We start from the raw sequence: 23,979 nt of genomic DNA, 5'->3' as shown, positions 1-23,979 counted from the left end.
CAAGCCCGAAGGCACGATACGAAAAGAACAAACAAACTAGCCTGAAAGCACGACACGATAAAAAACCCAATATTTTGACATTAATAATGATAATAAATTTTTATTTGTCAATTATCTATAAATCAAAATGATAATAAAAGTCTATTATTTTTCTCAATGTTTATAATTTTATAATTATATTAATTTATTTTAAGATTTGTGAGTTAATTTTTTTAGCATTTATTAGTAAGTATTCAAATTCTAATAATTATCTTTGATATAATTTTGGGTAAAGTATTGTTGAAAAGTATATAAAAATATCTCAAACTACAATTTAAATAAAGAAATTTATTTGGATTGGTGCTGAGTACATTGATTGTTAAAGATGAGATGGAGGGTTCAATTCCCCATCCTCACATTTTTTGGCAATAATAAAATGAGCCTAATAGCATGCCCGAATTTGGGCCCGAATAAAGAAAATGGGCCGGCCCGGCTTGGGCCCGACACGACACGAGCACGGCACGACATGGTTTGGGCCTATGGGTCGTGTTGGGCTTACTCTTTCAAATATGGGGCGGGTCGGCACGAATTTAAATACGGGACCGACCCGACCCGAATTATTCGAAGGCACGAAAATGTGGGCTGGCTCGGCACCCAACCAAACCCAAAGCCCTTGGGGGCTTCTATCTAGGAGGCGTGCCACGACCCTCAAGGGTAGGTCGCGACCCACTTGGGCTGTTTTGGCCACCATGGGGTTTTGATAACGAAAATTTATTCCGAAGGGCTCGAGATCAATTCTACTACCTGGTTTAGTAGAATTCGAGGTCCCAAAGGTTAGGACTCAGTCCCAAAGCCTTTATTTTCTCTTTGTTGATTAAATCCTATATTATGGTTGTGACTAGGTTATCGCTAGAGGCCTCAGAAACGGGATCGTGTTCTGAGTCGTTCTTATTTTACATTATACTCAGACCTGAGGTAAGAAAAATGCACCCAATACATGATATATGTGATTAGGGCTTGGCCTGACTGTTAACTTAATTGTGAATAGGGCTCAGGCCCCTGAAAATGAACATGCTTAAGTTATCGTTTCACTTATTGATTAAACATACTTGAATATTCTGTACCTGATTAAGTGTTACATGACTGTTCGCATGGTTTGTGAAGCTAGGGCTTAGCCCCGTTCAGAAGCGTGGTTATTACTATGTTTGCAATTATTTGATGATGTATTATGATTAATATGTATGCATGCTAGTATTGTTGAAGTATGCTTATCTATATCTGTTTCTGTATCTATATTCGAATACATGGTTCAGGGCTTGACTTATTAATCAAGGACAACAATAGTGCACTGGTCGAAAGGTTTAGGCCTAAATCAGCAACGTACTATTACTTTGGCCAACCCAATGGTCGTTGGAAAACAAAAAATGTTTGGCTAGCTCTATGACTAGTTACCCAGAGCTAAGGGCGTGGGCCCTAGGTGACTCTATGATCACAAAGCTAGGGCATAGGGCCCTGGGGTTGACTCTATGGTCAACTATTAAGGGTAGCGGCCCCAAGATGGTCCAATGACCAGTTATTTGTGATTATATGCATGCATGAGTAGGTTATTACTACTGGGCATGCTAGATAAGTATTTAGAAATCTATATTTTCTGTTCATGCACATGTTTAAGTTTTCTTGCTGAGCTTTGGCTTACGGGTGCTACGTGGTGCAGGTAAGGGAAAAGGAAAGCTTGACCAGCCATGAGTTGGAGAGCTTCGGTGGCAGCGTGTACATATGCGGCTGCTCGTCCACCACGATCGAGGATATCTTAGAGGAACTAGGGTTGTAGCCCTAATTTTGCCGCTAGGTCGGTCGTTTGTAACTTTTGATGTATATACACAATTTTAAACGTCTGTCTGTAATATTTTTGGATCCCATGTATTGTTGACTCTCGTTTTGGTCAACTGACACGAAGTCAAATGCTTGATGTGACAGAAAGTATTGAAATAGATCTAATGGAAAGAAAAGTAAACAACACAACAAATTATAGTGGTTCGGCCCCACGAATTGGTAAAGACCTACGTCCACTTAAGCTATTATTGATCTTGATTCTCAAATGAGTGATCAAAGAACTAGGGTTCTTCGAGTTTCACAAGCCTTAGAGGGATGAATAATACAACCGAAAGATAATAGCTAAAATTCTCTTCTAAAGCATAAAACAAAATCAGCCAAAAGTCCCTCCCTTGAGCTATTTCTTCTCTATTTATAGGCTCAAGGAGGATTACATGAATTAGTTACAGATATTCTTTCCTAAATAATCGGATCATCAGGTATCATGGGAGATAATCTCGGATATGATTACAATTTTACAAGATTATCTCAAAATATACGGAGTACACGACCAAGCTGGTCGTATATAAAAACCCAAACGTTGTGTCAGGAGAATCTCCCTGATGGATGGTCGAACAGAACCTCTGACGTTAAAAATGTTTACCACGTCATCCATATCTGCTTTTTGGATAACATGTATTTATGAAACTTTTTGTAACGTCCCTAAGGTAAGGTAGGGTACGTCTGCCACATACTCGTAATTCTAGGGTTTACAAGTATGTAAGGCACTTGACCAAAAGAATTAAATAAAATGATACGAAGAAATACAGAAAAATTTAAAACTTTTATATAAACTTATTAGAAGAAATTATTACACGTATGAATACTTTAAATTTAAGGCAGCCGTATGAAAACTCTAAACCATTATTGCATTGCTACTGAGTCCGTGCTCCACAAGCTGCTCAACAGCTAAAGCCACACCTGGAAAAAATGTTGGAAAATAACATAATGAGCTAACGCTCAGTAATCAAATCTCATGCATACACATACACATGAATGTCGTGAGTTTGTAGTGCACATATACTAATATGCTGACTATATACTTATGCATTTCATTTATTGCTCATGCACTTTCAAACTTTACTTTTATGCTCTTTCTTTTAGTTTCACATTTTTATGGGCCCAATATCACTTGTGCACACTGTTTGATTCAGCCAATGCCTGCAGGGCTTGTTACACATATCATATAGAATCCCATGGGTTCTCCTCCGGCTAGCCATCATCTCAGCTAGGCTCATCATAACACTCATTTCATCGTTGCCATAGCTGCCATACTTATTACACATATGGAGGAGAAAGACGGAAACATGGCAAACATATCTGAATGGTCAACTCTGACCTAGCCCACACTAGTGGGCAGCCACTATAAGTCTTATAGACTTCCGTCTTCTTTACTGAACTTACTTGATTGCTTCATCAAAACAGTGGCACCCTTTTTAAACATCTTATTATCACTTTGCTTAAGCCTTGTGTCATTAAAATGTTTAACTTTACATAAGACTTTTCAAGACATTTCATAACTTTTCTCATATTCATATGCATGGTCTTATATCACATGATAATGTATCACATAACTGTACATGCCATGCATACATGCTGATGCTGAAATGCCAATGTTCGTGTTCATGACTCATGTTGATGGTATTCAATCAAGGCATTGTATCACATCTCATATAACTCAAAACATCTTTAGTCATAATACATGAAGCTTTGGGTTGGTGGCGTTGTTATACCTTAACGTAGAGCTATGGCTCAGGTCTAAGGTTTCCAGCCTAAAAACTTAAACGCTTCATATATCATAACATATAACAAATCATGAACATAGAGTAATCCACATATCCATCAACATAAGAACACATACTTGCACATAATTCATATCATTCTTAACCAAGTAAGACATCTTTCACATATCACAGAATTCATCAATTACATATCACACAACACCCTTATGGTGTTCATATAACCATTTTTCACATACTTATCATATGCATCATCATCATACCATACTTAACTCATCAGATGTACACAATCAATGTAGTCATGCATCTTACACTTAAGCACAAAAGGTGAGATTTACTTACCTTAGGTCCTTAGCTTATTTTAAAATTCCTCACCAAGAGTCAATCAATCAAATCCATACAAATCCTATTCAAGGCACATCATTTATTAAATTCTATCAAAATCATAAATATACACTATTGATAGTGTATATTAATAATACCAGAAACTATATAAATGATAATAATAAATTATTATCAACGTAATGCAAATAACTCTTCATATAAAACCATGCTTTAAACCTTGCTCATAAGATAATGTACCCTTATGATAATAATAATAATAATAATCCCAACAAAAATAATAATTATCGTCTATAATTAAACTTATTTCGATATTAATAACAAAATACTTCAATAGCAATACGTATATGGATGTATATATTCAAATAGTCATTTTATAAAAGAAATCATATTTTTAACATAAAGTTGTAATAATCAATATAATGATAATAATATAAATATAAATATTTATATTATTATTAATTAGTCATAATATCAATTCTAGTGATATAATAAATATACTTTCTCCAAACTTCACTGGTCTTACAAATATCAATAACTGTAAGAAACTAATATTTGATATTATTTTAATATTCAAATATTAATATACAATAATTATGGTTAGATAATAGGTTTACTATAAATCATACTTTTCATATATATATATATATATATATGAATCTGTATTCTTGATTTACTTAACAAAATAATAACAATAATAATTAAAATTACTTAATCATAATAATTTCCATATTAATATAAAATCAATTAAATATGTATTTTTATACTTTATTTAATATCTAATATTTTCTAGAAAATTAGACAGCACAACGGCTATAAAGTGGACAATTCCAAAATCAAAACCTGTATTAAAAATATATATAATCCCAGACAGCCAGTAAATTACAGAAAATATTCCATATATCAATAATATATAATTATATACTATAAATACACATAATAACAATTACTCTAATCAATCACAATATATAGGTTAAAGAAATTATACCAAAATGATCGGGTTCCACAATAAGTAAAACGATGATTTTCTAAGACTCAAAACGTACTTCGGAACTTCGAACACTAAGTTTCGACCGTCGGTCTACGGTGGATCGCGGTGGCTCGTGGTGGGCCCACCACCCAACTATGGTAGATGTAGGAACAAGTTATTGGGTTTTGAAGCCCACAACACGAGGAGCACGATGGTGGTGACGGATCGGCAAACGGATGCCCGAGGTGGCCGAATCGCAACTTTGAAGTCGCGGGGTGGCCGAACTTAAATCGAGTGGTTGAGGCGTTTAATCGGCGAGTGAGCTCTAGATTCCCGCGTGGGTCGATAGTTCGGAGGCCTCTGAATCCAACGGTCCGGCGCGTGGCTAAAAATGATGGCCGGAAAGTACTCCTGCGTCGTCGACAACAGTAATACGCAGAGGAGAGAGAGAGAGAGAGAGAGAGGGGTTTTCTGAGGAGAGAGAGAGAGACTCGGGTAAAAAAGAAAGGCTGAAGCCTTTTCTTCTTTTTTTTTTTAAAAATTATTTTTAAAATTACACTTGAACCCAAAATATTAAAATTCTTTTCAAATAAGCCCTTTAGCAAAACTTTCTTAATTTTATAAAAATCCTCAATTAAAATTATATGACATTTGGGTCCAATACTTGACTACTCAAGTTTCTCTCTCTTTAATCTCATTAAAAACATAAAATCATATTTTAAACACTATTTTTCCATTATTATTTCTTAAATTTGTAAACTTGTACATTTTATGTATTAGAACTCTGATTTATTATAAATAAATGTATTATGAAAATGTTGGATATTACACTTTTTAAATAAAAAGTCAACAGTTCATTTGACCAAAAATTTTAACCCTAATCATTGAGGTCAACCTTAGTTACAAGTTGAATTGATTAGCAAGTCTGACACAATTTAAAGCACATAGTGTAACAGTCCTGAATTAGGAAGACGTTACAACTAGAATTTAATTAATATTAAAAATAATTTTTAAAAAAAAATTAAACACCTACTATTACAACTGCATTTTATCGTCATTGTAGGTCACTACGTACATACCGACTTACATCGACTTTTTTTTTGTAGTGTTTGTCCACCAAGAATTTTACGTTGGTGTATATATAAACCTAGTATATTTATACATACAAAAAAAAAACAAAATTAATAAATAAACGTGTTGCGATGTTTTTTCTGTCTTAATTCATTATTAAAATTACTAACTCGTTTTATTGTTGACTACAGGAACTTACTAATACATTATGGGAAGGATTACAATGTCCACCTAGCAAGATGCTAACTACTTTGTTTTCAAGATTGCCAGAGGTAATTTAATCTTGACATAAATCAGTCTTTAATTTTTCCTAAATTAATAATAATCTTATTAAAAAAAACATCTCGTAGAGATAATGTCTTCTATAATAAATTACATATCAACTGACTGAAACCAATTTGAATATTTCTTTAATTAGGTGGTCTTACGTAAGCGTCTGGACATGCAATATTACATTAAAGTCTTATTCTGCAAATTAATGAATGATCGATATATATATATATATATATATATAAGAGACGTTATGCCAGCTATGTTTATAAGGTAAATTATTATTATTATTATTACTACTACTTGGGAATGGAATGGGTTAGCTAGCTTATTAATTAGCTGAATTAAGAAAAGCTATTTAAAATAAAATAAATAAATAAATAAACTGGAAACAAGAAATTAACAAAGAGAAATTGTTGCTTTGAAATTGTTGTTAGGCCTTACTTTGGTATGAATAATGTAGAAAACATGATGGGTTTTGAATTTGATCATCATATCGAAGAAGAAGATGAAAAAAAAAAAGAAGATGATGAATACGTGGAAATTACTGATCATAACAACATTCAATCAATGCGAAATTTGGCCACGCACAGATCAGATCGATCAGACTTAATTATACTATTTTCTGTAATTAGTATTTTAGTTATTATATACATGCTTCCTTTTATATCTTTATATCTAGGGAATTTACTCATTCGGTATCTTATGTTTTTACACAATATCATTTTGGTACTTTCTGTTTTCAATAATGCTCATATGGTACCATGTATTTTAAAATTATGCATATTTGATACCTCAGACTCAGATTTGATAGATAAAATTTTGTCAATATGATCAAACTATCATCAGTTATATGTAATTAAATAATTAAATTTAAATTTGGAATTTACATAATTGCCAGCAGTTTGATTAAATTGGTAAAATTTTATTAATTAAATTTGAGTTTAGGGTACCAAATATGTACGATTTTAAAATACAGGGTACTATATGAGCATTGTTGAAAACAGAGGGTACCAAAATGATACTTTGCAAAAATTTACCTACCCTTATATCTATATAAAACTATTAAAAAGTGTTTAAATAACAAAAATATTTTGTTTTAACAGTGTTTTATTTATTTTTTATAACTTTAACAAAATATTTTTATATTTAACAAAATATTATTATATTTAACGTTAGATTTAGATTGAAAGAATAACTTAAATTTAAATAAAATTAAATAAATAAGTAATTAAACAATTTAAAATATAATATTTTTGAAATATTTTACAATAATAATTATTTAAAAATTATAAACTCTATATTTAATAAATTAAATATAATTTAATTAAATTTAAACTTAAAATTATATTAAACATATAATATATAATCTTTTGTTGTCACTACCAAATTTAAAAATTAGAACAAAAATAAATAAATTAAATAACTAAAATATAATATTTTAAATATATTTTATGATAATTTAAATAATTAAATCATATTTATTTAAAAATAATAAAGTCATACATATCATTTTTTTTATCTTATAAATTTGTGTGATAATTTGTTTTTTATCAAATGATTTGAGCTCTTTTTCTTCATCAAATTCACCAAAGGTTATTGTGAGATACATTAGAAACTAAAAATAGTTGATGCATGTATAATATTGTCTACACTATGACTTTTTCTATTCTTATTTTATTTTTATTATTAATGTCTTTTTAAATATTATTGTATTTTATATATATGTCATGTAGCCATGTAAATATATATATGTGTGAAAGTTGTGTTTATATGTCTGTACGCCCTGATTTTCCCACGGGCTGATTAGCAAGCTGAGCTGCGGCCTAACCTTGATTATCTCGTGGACATCCCTCGCCACCAGTGCTGCATCGTAAGGTCATACCTCCTTAGCTCGAGGTTGGTTGGGGGTTCGCCTCTGATAACTTAAAGACAGAGTCCGGGCTACGACGACCGAAGGTCGAGTCAAGCATCCAGCCCACAGTACGAGTTGGGGTTGAAGGCTGTGACCCTTTATAAAGTCAGACACGCAAGGTAAACGTGCATATATCAGACATCACGTGTCTGATATATCCTTGACTTCTCGGACACACAGCAGGAACGTGCGTATTCAGACATCCTCAACTAGGTTGGGCCGTGCGGCCCATTATCCCCTTACCTATTGATTTGACCACACTTATGTGTCAGGTTTAAGAATTAATCATGAATGTCACAGAGTCGACATGATGGGTAAGAAGGTCACGGGATGGCCTTCTTACCAACTCCCAGGTGCCTTCTCCTATAAATATGGAGACCTTGGGAGTTGATAAGGGTTGGATTCTCTCTTGTAACAAAGACCCTATAATTGTATCCCCTGAATATAGTAATAATATCGACTAGTGGAGTAGAAGGATTTTAACCTTCGAACCACTTAAAAAACGTGTCTCGAATAGCCATTTCTTTTTCCTAAGATCATATATCTGTTTTGGTTCACCTTTAGCACTAATCCCTTTCTCTTCTTTTCTAAATTTCCTATTGGCGAAGAACCGCGTCAACAATGTCATATAAATATTATTGATATAAATATTTATATATACTATAGAACTATAATTTATTCTATTATCTTACCTATTATATAAATGGCTATCTAACGGTGTTTGGTATTTAACAGATTTTGGTATGGTTTAACAGAATTTGGTACGACTTTAACAAAATATGCTAAAAAAAAAAGTTAAATTTAGATAAGTCATCCAAACTGAACAATTGCTTCTATTCCCAAAAAATACAATAATTGGTTCTTTACACAATCAAATAATTAATGTTAAAAAAATTAAACAATACAGCACTTCAGAAGTACACATCCTTTCAAGAGTACACAACCTTTTGAGTAACACATTACAAATACATAAATATTATCTTATATAAATATTATATATATATGTATGTATCTGTACACATAGATGCATATAATAGGAATCTGACTTTTAGAACAAGTACCTTATCTGTCAAAGGTCGTTTAGAGAGTTTATAACTTTTCTGGGATAACAAGAAAATGATCACCACGAACAGAAGACCTTCCAAAAAATAATGACCTAAAAACAAACAAACAATAAATATAATAAGATCAAATACCGGGAAGAAAAAACATAGGAAAATTTTTACAGAAGCTGAATTTGAGAAAGTGGAGTACTGCCAATATGAACTCCAAAAACAATAGCTCCAGCAGAAGAAGCATCCAGAGCCTATGTCACCCATTCTAAAGTACTTTTCACAATTTTCAATCCAAAAGATTTCATTTTTTATATCTCAATTTGGTTTGCAGAGAAATACTGATACAGAGAAGAATATAACCAAAAGATAAAAAAAAAAAAAAAGACCCAAACGTATTCAAACACACAAAAAATGCCTCAAATTATAAGTCATCATTAATCCTTCAGAATTGGGGATGACGATTGAGATCTAAAATTTTATTTTATTAGGATCTGAAATATGATTTAGATAGAATGTGGGCTTGGGCTTGTAATTTTTGTTTGACAAATTACATCTTTTATGGGTTTTTTTTAACAAGTTTACAAAATTATGGTTTTTTTCAAAATAACTTATTTTATGACTTTTTTTTTAATTTTTAATTTTATGAATTTAGTTCCCCATATTTTTGTGTAAAAATTATTATTTAAATTAGAAGAATATTTTAATAATTTAAGTATTTTTTATTTGATTATGATAATTTTATAATGATGATGATTTTACAATGCTATAGCACGTGCTTTGTACGTGCACATAACAAGGCACCAAATGGAGGCATCATGTTCTATATTTTGCTTCACCGAAATATAACGTGCATTGCACGTATTTTATACCTAGTATATATATATATTTTAAAAACAGTGAACCAGTTTTTATTAAAATTATAAACAATGTTTACAACTTTAAAACTAAGCAAACGTGCATTGCACGTTACTTCTACCTAGTATTATATATAAATATAAGTTTAATGTAAATTATTTTGTAGAATTTTCCGTATAATAAATCATTTTTCCAAAGAAAAAAAATAGCATTAATTTTTAGAGATGCTCTTCAGCCTTTGATATCATACTTAAAAAAAAAAGTTTATGTTGTTTTATACTTGTGAGTTTTTAATAAATACTATATATATATTATTAAGTTTTTAAAAAATAATAGAGTAATTAGTATATCTTGTGATTGTCAAAATAGAGTTAATATAATATTTGTCATAATTTTAGTTAAACTTATATATTTATAAGTCATCTTTAATTGGATTTCCTTTTCTTTCCTCTCTATAATTTTTTTTCCCTTAGTTGTCGGCTAGAGCTTCATCATTGAATTCCATTGTCGTGGTGGTGCTCGGGTTGGATGGTATAGTAGTGAGGTGTCTTAGATTTATAGTTTTTACTTCACGTTTGGTGTTGGCTGTTTTAGGGTTGCAAAATGTCAAAGGTCGAGGAAAGTGGTGAAGATACATATTGTGGTTGAAGAATCGTTAGTGATGACATGTTTGCATATTGCATTTTGGCCAATTTCTTATATTGTTTTGTTGTTGCACCTAGTATGTATTTGTGGAACTATTTTTGTTGTAGTATCAATAATGATTTTTTTGTTCACTTGCGATCATTTGATGGATTTTTTTTATTTGTTACAATTTATTCGCATGATATGTAAAAGCTCCCATACGAAGGATAATAAATATTCCTTCACATTGAATTTCACTTGAACATCAATAGATTTTTGGTCGAAGAGTTTGTATTTTTTTTAGGAGTTTTTTATTTCATTCACAATTTTTATGAGGATTATGTGTTCGACGTGTAATGGATTATATCCTTGTACCACTAAATGAAATTTCTATTAATTTAAAAAAAAAAGTCAAATTTAATACTAAAATAACTTTAATAAAATTTTCAAATATCTCTTATATATAATAAGTGTGTAGATAACGGAAATTCTTGGTTTTAACGGTTTTTTATTTTTTTAATGTTAACTTTAACAGAATATTATTATATATAACAAAATATTTTTATATTTAAGGGGAGTTTGTAAACATCAATTAAACTTAAATAAAATAAAATAAAATAAATTATCTTAAAAATTAAAATATGATATTTTTGAGATATTTTATAATAATAATTATGTAAAAATAATAAATAATTAACAAATTAAAATAATATATTTTTTAGATATTTTACCGTGATAATTATTTAAAAATAATAAATAATTAAACAAATTAAAATATAATATTTTTAAAATATTTTACAATAATAATTATTTTAAAATAATAAAATCATACGTTTTATAACTTAAATAAAATTTAATTAAACATAAACCCACTTATTAGAATAATATCATATTAAACATATAATATAATCTGCTTTCAATTAGCAACAATTGTGTTTTAAAAAAAAACTAGCAAGAAACTTAAATTTAAAATCCACGTGTAATATTTAATATTACATTAAACATATAATATATAATCTCTTGTTGTTACTCCCAAATTTAAAAACTAGAACAAACGCAAACTTAAACAAAAATAAATAAATTATTTAATTAAAATAGGATATTTATTTAAAATTTATATAATATTAATATAAATTTAATAAAAATAATTAATAAATTCTATAAATAAAACTAAAGAAATGTGTATTGCATTACACATTACTTATATCTAGTTCTATTAATTATGTATTTATATTTAAATGTTGTTAATTTGTATTATTTTGGGGTTTTAATTAAAATTTTATTAATAAGCTTGATTAGAATTAAATTGGATGTTATTTTTAATTATTTTTTTATAATCGGGTTATATATGAGATTTAGGTATACAATGACTTAAACTGTTTACAAAATTTACATTTTTATTATTAAAAAGAATAAATATATAGTTTCAAACAATAAAAAAAATTGTTTATGTTTTTTTATTATTGATCAGCAGAACCAATATTTGTGAAAGATTAAAATAAATAAATGAGTTTTCAAAGCAAAGAATACCAGTCTCACTTACCCGCCATTATTACAGCTTTTCCGTTAACGGCAAGTCTTTCGTAGTTCTCTGTAAAAAAAAGCGTAAAAGAAACCACAAGGACAAAATCCACTGCACTGAACTCCATTCTACTACACCACGTCATCCAATAAAAAGTTGACACATCATCAAACAACAATGCTGTTGGCCATCTAACCTGCCATGTCAGCATCTTAGGATTGGATGCACTGTAGACAATTAATTCATGTTCTTTTTAGCTTCACTTTTGGTCAAAGCTTTGTAAAGCTCCAATGAAAGGTTAATGTAAATAAAACTATTACTAGTGAGTTCTGGGACCAAGAAACATCCATTGAGATTTCTCATTTCTGTTCCACTTTTGCCCCTCAACACGCTCCTCTCTCTCTCTCTGGTCTGCGAAAACAACTTTACAGTTCAGTTTTTAGATCTAAGACCAACCAAAAAGAATATCTCTGAAGAAACAAAACATAATTATTTAAATGGTATTATATTAAGCTAAGTGAGACCCTTGAACTGTACCTGAGCTTATATCACCTCTTATTCTGGGTCATTAGAGTGTTCAATCATTGAAAGTAACTCATACACACTTGCTCTTTTTCCTTTTTTTCATCTGGGCTTTTCAAACTTTTCTTGGATTTTTTTTTTCTTTATGCTCTGTTTCTCAACTTCTTGGCTGCTTTTCTTTCTTAGAAAAATGCAGTTTTATTGATCAGCTATTCTTTTTGGGTATGATCTAGGGTTCTTGGAACTCTTAAATTTTTCATATATTTTTATTGGAATGTTTTAGTTTCCATTACTAGCACTTAAAGTGCTTTATGGGATTCCTTCATACGGATTCAAGTGTGTCAGTTTGTGGAAGTAATAAATGCTTCAATTAATACTCGTCGTTATTTGTTTAATGTTCATAAACCGTTTTTACCTCTTTTCTCTGTTTTAAGTTATAAACTTTATGGTCTTGATAAACAGAGTATATATACTTCTTCATTTTCTGCTTTTCTTTTTTGGGGTATTACTTACGCAAAGTGATCTTATTTCTACTCTCTGGCTCTCTCTATTCCAAGTCCTTTAAAGGGTGTCCAACTGTTTGTTCTGAGTTGTCTGAGAAATGTTAATATCAACTGAAAATGAACAGATCTCATTGCCTTCAGTTAACGTAAAAGAGTCCTTGAAATCATCTCCCATGGAAGCAAATCCAGTTTTCCCTGATGGGTTTCCATTAGCTTCTGAATCGCCTGATTCTGCTCCCCTTTCTACAATCTATACAGACGTAAGTGTTCTACCCGAGTACGAGAAGTGCGGACTCCTTCAGTCCATATCAGACCTTGAAGGTAGATTTTTTTCAAATATCAGTCAATTATTGTCTTAAGTTTAAACATTGGAGGTCATTTACATTATACTAAAATATAAACTGTGTTGCTTTCATAGGAGAAATTGAACAATTGAGGCTAAAGCATAGATTGTGGAATGAGAAGCGGAGAGAAGCACTGAATAAGATATTGGACATCAAAGGTAGTGGATTTTTTGTTAGTTTATTGATCAGGCTGTTAAAGACCAAAGGGCATTTTTAATCTGCTTTAAATCTTTCTGTTGGGCAAAATGATCAGGCACCATTCGAGTGTTTTGTCGAGTTCGGCCATTCCTTGCTGTGGAAAGACGAAAAAATCAAGAACCCATTTCAATTGGAACAGAGAAGATTATAGTGAAGTCAGCTGGGGCTAAAAAAGAGTTTGAATTTGACAAGGTCTTTCCTCAACAAGTAAACCAAGGTGAGAGTCCAAAATCATGCCTATTTTCCCCTAGTTTTACTTTATGTCTAATATTCTAGTAGTGAAAGATAATTCTGCTTAAAAACACTTCAGGAGATGTTTTTGTTGATGTGGAACCGATTCTGAGATCTGCACTAGATGGCCATAACGTATCGGTTTTAGCATATGGTCAAACTGGCACAGGCAAGACATTTACAATGGTTAGTAATTGAGGCTTTTAAATGTGTAATTGTTGCATTCAAGTGGCGGCAAATTCAAGCATTGGCCTTCAAATTAGAGCTGATCTGAAATGAATATGCAGGATGGCACCAATGAGCAGCCGGGGATCATTCCTCGAGCACTAAAAGAACTCTTTCGCCAAGCCTCGTTGGAAGGCGAAAACTTAAAAGTTTCCATGAGTATGTTGGAGGTATACATGGGCAGTCTGAGAGATCTCCTCGCTCCAAGGCCAACTTCTAGAGTATATGAACCTGTAATTAGATGGTAAAACTAAGTAAAATCTCTTGTTTTGTATTCAACTCCTTACAGAAGATGACAGAGGCAAAGGTTATTTCTTTGGTTGCTTGACTATGATTTAGCTATTTGATTGCAGCAATCTCAACATTCAAACAGATCCAAAGGGGAGTGTGGAAATTGAAGGGCTTACAGAAGTGCAAATCCTTGATTATGCTAAAGCCAAATGGTGGTACAACAAGGGGAAGCGAGCTCGATCTACTTCATGGACAAATGTCAATGAAACATCCAGCAGGTCTCACTGGTGGGTTCAAGATCTAGTTACTTATATCAGAAAAGTTCATTGCAGTTATTTAGTTTGACAGTCACGTTATCCGTTTAGCTTTATATATCTAGCTTAACAAGGATAACCATATTCCGGCATGGGAATGGAGCTGGAGCTAAAACAGAACTAAGCAAACTGTGGATGGTTGACCTCGGAGGAAGTGAACGATTACTAAAAACAGGAGCTAGTGGGCTAACACTTGATGAAGGGAGGGCCATAAATCTTTCTCTTTCAGCTTTGGGGGATGTTATTGCTGCTCTAAGAAGGAAGCGTGGTCATGTTCCTTACAGGTAATTAACTAACTTTGTACTTTGAATGTCAGCTTTAGTTTTTATTTATCTTCTTAAAAAAGATGCAATCTTTAACAAGGGTCTATCAGAGATGCACATGGATTGATCCTGTAATGCTCCTTTTTCTGCTGGTCCAACTGTCATACCTAATTTTATTGTATCTCTCTGGTTGCAGGAATAGTAAACTAACTCAAATTCTCAAGGACTCATTAGGTAAGAAAGCTTTTCATGCAGCCATTGTAGACCATCTTATGAAACAGCTTATGGTATTTATAATTAAATTGTTATAGGCGATGCGTCGAAGGTGTTGATGCTTGTTCATGTCAGCCCTTGTGAAGAAGATGTTGGAGAGACAATATGCTCTTTGTGCTTTGCAAAAAGAGCAAGAGCAGTAGAATACAACAGAGAACAAGTGGAGGTACATACATGTCTCTTTTTGCCTTTATGAAATGCATGAGCAATAATCAATGCTAACTCCTAGCAATTACTTTAGGATCTGAAGAAGCAAAAGGAGAAAAGGATCCACGAGCTTGAAGAGTGTATGAGAGAAGCTGAAGAAGAATGCCAGAAAGTTAAGAAGCAAATACAGAAGGTTGAATTCATACTAAATGAGAACAAAAAGCTTTACTCAAACACTGGTCAACAACCACTTGAACACGAAGAAGAAGAAGAAATGGTGCTTTTAAGTCCAAAACAAGATCTAAAGAAAGTAAAAGAATCCCATAAAGAAACTAGAAGAATCATTTCTAGTTCTTTGCCAAGGTTCATGACTTCGACAGTAGCCAGCCGCGAAAGGCAGAGTGCGTCTGAAAGAGAAATTGTTGGAAGAGCAAGAGTTCTGAGATCAGGGACCAAAAGTACTATCCATTTTACAACTTCTCAATCAATAAGTTATTCAGATCGTCGATTCAAAGCAACTTTACAAAACTCAAACAGGAAAAAACAACATGCTGAGACTAATGATGATGTTGTCGTCAACAACATTGTTGAGAGCCCAAAATGCAATGGCTCAGACTCCAAATCAACATCCTTGCCCAAAAGTAGGATGGTAACATCTTCTGATTCAAATTTGAGAGCTACACTAAGTCGCCATAGAAGAAGGATGTCTAATCTGATTTAAAGTGTGAGAAGACATAAAATGCTTGACTTTTAGAGAGTAATCTTGTGTGGTATTTGTAAAATGTGTGCTTTTTTTCTTTTTCTCTTTTTTTGGTGGGGTGGGGTTTATATATTGATTTGAATATTTATACATATATATGTACCATTATATTATAATGGTGGTGCAATGGTGGTGCTTCAACTCAAGTCTTGTTACTCCCCTAAAAACAAACGACTTGTTGTTTGATGGGGTGTTTTTTTTTCTTTCTTAAATTATGTATAATTTTAAGATAAATTTATTATTTGTTCACATGGTCTGTTTATTTTTTGCTAGAAGTTTTAACTGTAATAATTGAATCATCAACTGTCCCGGTTCAAACCAGAAATTAGAAAGTGTCAAGTGGCCCACCAACTGTCGAAAGCATGTTATCCTCATATATAAATTCAGGCTTTGGACAGATCAATCTTAAAAGCTCATAATATTTGAAAGGAGACACTATACCTTGATTTTGTAACTTCTTGTTTAACATACATTAATATTTAATTAGAGATTCAAATATAAAAAAGCAATTACTGTTTTGTTTTTCAAGTTTAATATATAATCAAAATGAATTGGACAAGGATAAATAGAAAATTTGATATTGTCAAAAATTCAATCAAAACAAATTTAATCTAATCTATACATTATAAACCAAATCTTTAAATAAATTACTTAAAAAAAATTAAAAAGTATATATGTGATTTTTTATTGGTAAAATATTTTTAGAAAGATTTTTTCCATGTTTATATCCCAAATAATAATGATTCTAAATTAATATTATTAGGGAATTTTACATTTTGTTAATACATTTCATATTACCTCATTTAATGTGTGCATAACTTTTTTAACATTACAATTAATATTATTTTCTCGATATATAATTTAAATTACAAATGCCTTACTTTATTATTCATAAGAAAATTAAATGGTTTCTCTTCTTCAATTATATCCCTTTTATGGTGCATTACTTGCACGTAAATGAAATGATGTACAATCGGAATCATTAGTAATCAAATTGACCTTCAATCGAATTATTGAATTGAAGTCAGAAGGTCAATCAAATTACTGAATTGAAGTCAGAATAAGTTGTTTACTTAATTTGCAATAATTAAAATGGAAATCACCAATATTCTCATTGATGTGTTTATTTTAGGATTTATACCTTTTTGGACCCTGTATTTTTTCTCATTACCTGTTTAGACCTTGTATTTTGACAAATTACTTTTTGGACTCTATATTTTGTAAAATAGTTAAAATGGAATCCTAAACTCAATTTTGATGAAGAAAAAATTGAATATAACAACACAGTTTTTAAGCATAATGATTTTATTTTTGTTCTGAATTGTTAGTTTGATAAATTATTTGTAATTTTAGTTGAGAAAACATTGACTAAAATCGGGTTTAGGGTTCTATTTTAACAATTTTACAAAATATAGGGTCCAAAAAGTCATTTGTCAAAACACATGATCCAAACAGGTAATGTGAAAAAACACAGGGTCCAAAAATGTATAAACCTTTTATTTTACTTTAAAATCAAAATAAATTATTCGTAAGTTACAAAAATGTCATTGATTAAAGTATAACTTTTATAAGCTAAATTTTATATATAAATATTATAATTAAATCTATTTTTAACTTTTGATATTAATTTATTTTTCTATTAGTTTTTAAATATAATATATAATTAAAATATATTATAAATAAAATAAATTAGTAATTTTAAATAAAACACAAATGAAAATTGGCAAATATTTAATTAATGTATTTATATTACTTTTTATTGAATCAAATAAAAAATATTTAATATTAAATATTTAAATTATTAATTTAATACATTATATATGCTCTTTTATTAAAAAAAAATGATATATTATCTTAAAATATATATTATAAATATTTTTAAAAATAATATGTATATATATTTTTTAAATTGTATTCAAGTTTAATTAAATAAGGACAAAAATAATTTTTTATAATTTGAGTAGGAAATGGCAATCTCCCAAATTTCATGGGATTTCTAATCTCATTCTTCAATCTTAAATTGGTACGGGTCTCACATATTTCATTCTCATTCTTAACAAAAATTAGTATTAGAAGAAAGCTCTCTGTTCTTTGTATTTCACTCAATATATCAGTACAAGAAAAGAGTTAGCCATATATATATATAAGCTAACAAGAGTTTGTTTTAGACAAAAGACTATTACAACAGAAAAGTTATAAAACTGTTATATAATAACTAATTAACCAATAATGGTTATAACTCTAAAACTCCCCCTCAAGATGAAGTGTAGAGATTTTTTACACTCATCTTGGATAACAACTCCCTGAAGTGAGTTGGAAATAGAGCTTTTGTGAGAAGATCAGCAAGGTTATTTTTGGATGGAACATGAATGAGCTTGATGGAGCCATTGTGAACTTTCTCTCGGACTATATGACAGTCTATTTCAACATGCTTTGTACGCTCGTGAAAGACAGGATTTTCGGAGATGTGAATGGCAGCGTTGTTGTCGCAAAAGAGAATGGCAGGCTGTTTGTGATGAATGTCGAAGTCTTGGAGAATATTGAGTAACCAAGTGAGCTCACATGTTGCGTTTGCCATGGCCCTAGAATCTTTGAACTCAATGAAAGTCTCATTAGTCTTCATCAAGGTGATGATTCTGTAAGTGCTTATTTCACTAAACTCAAATCAATGTGGGATGAAATCAATCAATTAAGGCCTAGAACTCCTTGTACTTGTGTTGCCTCTGTTGATAACTTTCATTTTCTGAATCAAGATCAAGTCTTACAGTTTTTAACAGGTCTTAATGAATCCTTTCATGCTGTAAGAGCTTAGATTTTGTTGATTGATCCCTTTCCCCCTTTAGCCAAAGTTTTTTCCATGATCATTCAAGAAGAACGCTCTCTGTTCTTTGTATTTCACTCAATATATCAGTACAAGAAGAGAGTTAGCCATATATATATATATATATATATATAAGCTAACAAGAGTTTGTTTTAGACAAAAGACTCTTACAACAGAAAAGTTATAAAACTGTTGTATAATAACTAATTAACCAATAATGGTTATAACTCTAAAAATTAGGGAAGTAAACAAGTCTCCGTTCCTTAATCACATAAGTAAGCACACCATTAATACAATAAATGATAATGTTATATCTATTCTACTAGAAGGAAAACTCTCTCTCTCTCTATATTTATATATGAGTAAAACTTTCATAAAGTGTTACTCTATATTGAAATAACTTTCATATAGTCACAAAATGTTTTAGTCCTAACTTAGGACCAGTTATAAATAGGAATAAATTTTACATTGTAATAAGTTATAATATTTGTTGGTCCCGCATTTAGAAAATATGCATCCACAAAGTAATAATTGTGTTAATATTAAATATATTTATATATATATACTATTTTATACATACTAAAAAATTATGGTATAATTATTTATCAATTTAAACTTGTAAAATAACTTTGTATATTTCCAACATTATATAGATATATATATTGTAGCTATATTTTTATGTCATTTTTATTTATCAATATTTATAAATTGAATTTGACATGTTTTATCAATTATTATTTAATTTAGATTTAAATTAGCATATTTCCAACATTTTATAAATATAATTATATTAAGTTAATAAAATATATTAGTCCCAACATTATTAGTATAAAGAGGTTTTATTGTATATATAAGCATATCATAGTAACTTATAAATTTTAATTGATTTTCACATATGATTATTTTTCTATTTGGTGAAGCTCAGTTTGGACTAATCTTACATCTTTCCAGAGTTTTTCATTTCTCTAAGATTTATTGTCTAAAATATTTAATAATTAATAATAATTTGGACAAATTAGAGACTGTCACGTATCCTATACAATGAATGTTAACTATTGACTTATTGACAATGAGTTAATTGCAAGAAAATTGATTACTTAAACAATAGTGGTGGACCCAATTATTTTTCATTGGTGGTGAAGATTAAAATTATCGTATTAAATATACAAGGTTTATGTATTTGTAAAAATATTTGCAATGATTAAATAATATATCTATATATAGGGCAATATATTGACATTGTATCTAAAGATTAAATAAGAAAAAAAAATTTATCATGGACATACTATAAAAAATCTAAACATAAAGGACCAAAATGTAAAAATAAAATTACATTAAGAGTAAAAAAAATAGTAACAAAGTGAGTTGGCAACCCTGGGCCTAAGGTAGATCCGCCGGACAGGAGCTAGAGATAAATATTATGACAGGTTATTGTAAATGTATTTTTTTTATGAGGGGCATTATATAAAATATATACGTATATTTATTTATTTTCAAATTTTTAAAAAGTATATAAAAGCTTGGGGGGCTATGCTTTTAAGTAGTTGGGTCCGCTCGTGTATTTAAGTAGTTTTACGATCAAATTTTTTACTTAGGTAGTTGGGGGTGTGGATAAATTATTGGATCCAATTAGAATTAATCAATTCAATTATAAGTGATGGCCAAAAATTAGATATTAAATTATGATTGGATTAGATGAAATTTGATTTTTGAAAATTCAAACTAGATCGAGTAAAAAATCTAATTATAATTAGATGATAAAAGTAAAAGTCTAATACAACAAAATTGATCTATTTTTAAAATATATTTATTTATTTAATTAGAATTATACTTATAATTTATATTGAATTAGTATGATGTTATATCATTTTGAACAAATTAATATTTCTATTTACAATATTATTATAAATTATTTGAATAAATTCATCTAAATAAAGACTCCAAAAAATTAGATGGAACTAATTTAATTCAATACATAAGCAAAGGATATATCCAATAAATATAACTGATATAATATAATTGATAATTAGATTAAATCAGAACAGTTAAAATAAGTTAATTGAATTAGATCGATTGTAAAAATTTAACATCTAATGAATTTGATAAGATGAAACCTTAGATAATTAATTGCAATATCTGTAAAGTTTAGTAGCCAATATCTCTTTTATTAAATATATTAATGTTGTATGTGTTAAAAGATATTTGTTTAAATATAAATATATAATATCTTTTATTTGAATTTAAATTAATAATAATTAGAATAGGAATATGATAAAATTAATTAGTAGATTCAAATTAATGGTCTATAAATGGAGTTTGTAAAAGAAGAAAGTAAAACTGCCACAAACTACGTAGGTCAGTTTTTTCTTCTTGGGGTTTTTTTTTTCATCTTTTCAAGTTTTTTTAACTTTGATAACTTTTTATCATATAAATGATAAATTTTCCAAAAAACAAAATTAAAACTAAAATTGATAATTAATAGGTTAGCAACCTAAAATAGACTAAAAATAAATGGTACTTTACATATATATATATATATATATCTTCGACAACAAGCAATCTCTTTATGTTTTTTTAGATAAGCAACAATCTGTTTGAGTTGGTATTTGTTGCTTTCTTCTAGTATGGTGCCACCTTTTCAAGGAGTCTTTCTCACAAGCCCGCACGTTCCCCAAAACGACATTCTTAGCGACACACTTTGTTTTTCCCAACCAATAAAAAAATAGCGATTAATTCCTCTGCACCACGGACACGGCGTCGTTTTGAGAAGAACCCGAATCTCTTACTCCGTAATCAATCCGACACTATGTTTACTGTTATTTACACAAATTGACACTATCCATTTTTTCTCAGAAGTCGAACAACTAGAAGAGGTCCGAGTCTCAGAGACCACAGATTTCAATCACGCACAGATGGCTACGTCGACGCCGGCGAAGGGCGTAGTGATCACGGTACCGGTGCTCATTCTGGCAGCCTCAGCCATCGCTATTATTTTCCTTCTGTTGTCTCTCTCCTCCTGCGATTGCCCTTCCGCCGTAGGTACTGTTCGAACCCCAGTGATCGATGGCGCTGTTGTTGAAAACTCCGCCTTTTCGGTGGCGGAGCGGATATCTCCGAGCAAAGACGATGTGGAGTGGGTGAAAGATCAGATCCGAATCAATGGGCTGCATATGCAGGACAATGTGCTTCGAAAGGGCATTAACCCTCGCACAAGAGCTGAACAGCTCCAAGATCTCATAAAGTCCGTAATCTTCTCTCTCTCTCTCTCTGTATATAATGTTTGCATTTTTGCCCCTGTCTGTTTGAAATTTGAATATGTAGATTTGTTTATGTTTTAATTGTGTTATTTGGGCTCGGGAGTTGTGAGTTATATTGATTTGTGCATTTAAAATATAGAATCTTTAAATTCGAACTCAGCTTTGGCTAGCTTAGATAACTCGAAGGGAATCCAAACTTTGAATATTTGCTTTCTGTACTAATTTTTGAACTAAATTTTTCATTTTTTTAAATTATAGTTACAAGGGAATTTCTCACTATGAAGGACCCGAAGCAGACAATCACACTGCACTTCCATGCCCTGGTGGGCTCCTTGTTGAAGAGCACCATAGCAACTATGGTGAGCCATGGGCAGGGGGGCGAGATGTGTTTGAGTTTCTTGCCGAGTCTTCCCACCTCAGACCCAACTCGCGTGTTCTAGAGATTGGTTGTGGCACCCTTCGAGTTGGGTTGCATTTTATTCGGTATCTCCAGCCTGAACACTTCCACTGCCTTGAAAGAGACGAGTTGTCATTAATGGCTGCTTTTAGGTATGAGCTTCCTTCCCAAGGTCTATTGCATAAGCGCCCTTTGATTGTGAGAGGTGAGGACATGGAATTCAGTAAGTTTGGCTCAGGAGTTGTCTATGATTTGATCTATGCTAGTGCTGTGTTCCTCCACATGCCTGATAAGCTTGTTTGGGTTGGACTAGAGAGATTAGCAAGTAAGCTTAAACTCCATGATGGGCGCATCTTCGTTTCCCATAATGTTAAGTTTTGTTCACGGTTAGGGGGAGAGGAGTGTACCAAGCGGCTCTCTAGTTTGGGGCTTGAGTATCTTGGGAAGCATACACATGATAGCTTGCTTTTCAATCACTATGAGATCTGGTTCGGGTTTAGGCGGTTCAAGGCTTAGAGTTTTGATAACTTATTTCTTACTTTGATTGTGGAATTGTGGATCCTGGATCCTCGTTAGAAAGATCAAAGAGAATGTTATGAATGGATGCTTTCCTTTGCCTTGCTCTTGTTGCATTGCCATTGGTAGCTGTAACGACATTTTTTAGAAGGCCAAGTCTTACTCCTGTTGATAAATTATTTGAAAGAGAAGCAGGTCAGAATCTAACAGTGCATTCTCTTGATGCATCACTAGTTTGCACAGAATTTGCTGACAAGTGAGACTCCTGCTTTCTGTTTTGTTTGTAGTTGGATCAGGAAAATGATATTGTGTAAGTTCTGAATGCAAATTGGATAATCTTTATGCTTAGATTTATTTATTGTAACGTTGTGTGATCACTGTATCGAGTGAGATAGTTGTTGTAGCAGATGCATTTTTTTTTTGCATTTCCTTTTTGAAAATGAGGTATGATTATATAAATGTGTAACTTTCTTGATATAATTACATTTTCTTTCCCTTCTGCAATTGAATTGATATCAGTGTTGATTTTGAGTACAAGTTAGTAAAATTAAGAATTCATATGTCTTGTTTGGTACAGGAACAGACTTAAGCTAAAGAGCAAATAAACTTGTCGATTAATATCCATATGAATTATACTTTTTTTTTTTAAAGAAAGAACACGAAATTATGATTGAATGACTGCAATTTGTTGCTGAAATGTTACTATGAATGGGAACTTTACAATATTATTGAAAAATTACTCAGGAATTCCATATCCTTAATT

The 23,979-nt window shown here is 30.8% G+C and overlaps 3 protein-coding genes across 4 annotated transcripts in view; 2 read left to right on the top strand and 1 right to left on the bottom strand.

Annotated features, from left to right (window-relative positions):
- LOC133791422 (uncharacterized) overlaps window positions 1–12,341 on the bottom strand; it is a 67,031-nt gene extending 54,690 nt beyond the window's left edge. The window contains exon 1 of the mRNA XM_062229352.1: window positions 12,236–12,341. Coding sequence (XP_062085336.1) covers window positions 12,236–12,341 — 106 coding nt within the window. The remainder of the gene's footprint in view (window positions 1–12,235) is intronic.
- A 243-nt stretch (window positions 12,342–12,584) lies between these two features.
- Window positions 12,585–16,474, top strand: LOC133790805 (kinesin-like protein KIN-14U). 2 transcript variants are annotated; one of them, XM_062228580.1, is made up of 10 exons: window positions 12,585–13,560; window positions 13,658–13,741; window positions 13,837–13,998; window positions 14,092–14,198; window positions 14,300–14,481; window positions 14,591–14,755; window positions 14,848–15,066; window positions 15,242–15,279; window positions 15,357–15,484; window positions 15,560–16,474. In XM_062228580.1, exons 1-10 carry the CDS (start codon window positions 13,338–13,340, stop codon window positions 16,184–16,186), a joined length of 1,935 nt encoding a protein of 644 aa, XP_062084564.1. In that variant the 5' UTR covers window positions 12,585–13,337; the 3' UTR covers window positions 16,187–16,474. The 2 variants fall into 2 exon arrangements, with proteins under 2 accessions (XP_062084564.1, XP_062084565.1); XM_062228581.1 differs by lacking the exons at window positions 12,585–13,560; window positions 13,658–13,741 and having other exon boundaries at window positions 13,861–13,998; window positions 14,092–14,181.
- Window positions 16,475–21,758: 5,284 nt separating this feature from the next.
- On the top strand, window positions 21,759–23,747 carry LOC133790803 (uncharacterized). The gene is made up of 2 exons (XM_062228579.1): window positions 21,759–22,287; window positions 22,562–23,747. The coding sequence occupies exons 1-2, from the start codon at window positions 21,959–21,961 to the stop codon at window positions 23,214–23,216; spliced, it is 984 nt and encodes a 327-aa protein (XP_062084563.1). The 5' UTR covers window positions 21,759–21,958; the 3' UTR covers window positions 23,217–23,747.
- The last annotated feature ends 232 nt before the right edge of the window (window positions 23,748–23,979 follow it).

This window comes from Humulus lupulus, chromosome 7 (genome assembly GCF_963169125.1).
Source record: "Humulus lupulus chromosome 7, drHumLupu1.1, whole genome shotgun sequence".
In the NCBI taxonomy this organism is placed as follows: domain Eukaryota; kingdom Viridiplantae; phylum Streptophyta; class Magnoliopsida; order Rosales; family Cannabaceae; genus Humulus; species Humulus lupulus.
The sequence above is the reverse complement of the archived record's forward strand: the minus strand, read 5'-3'. Positions and strand labels throughout refer to the sequence as shown.

What these genes read in the sequence shown, in the direction of transcription:
- LOC133790805 (XM_062228580.1), top strand. Translation starts at nt 13,338, where the DNA reads ATGTTAATATCAACTGAAAATGAACAGATCTCATTGCCTTCAGTTAAC. An exon ending in GTCCATATCAGACCTTGAAG is followed by an intron (nt 13,561 to 13,657) that starts GTAGATTTTTTT and finishes TTGCTTTCATAG; the next exon opens with GAGAAATTGAACAATTGAGG. An exon ending in ACAACAGAGAACAAGTGGAG is followed by an intron (nt 15,485 to 15,559) that starts GTACATACATGT and finishes CAATTACTTTAG; the next exon opens with GATCTGAAGAAGCAAAAGGA.
- LOC133790803 (XM_062228579.1), top strand. Translation starts at nt 21,959, where the DNA reads ATGGCTACGTCGACGCCGGCGAAGGGCGTAGTGATCACGGTACCGGTG. An exon ending in CAGCTCCAAGATCTCATAAA is followed by an intron (nt 22,288 to 22,561) that starts GTCCGTAATCTT and finishes TTTAAATTATAG; the next exon opens with TTACAAGGGAATTTCTCACT.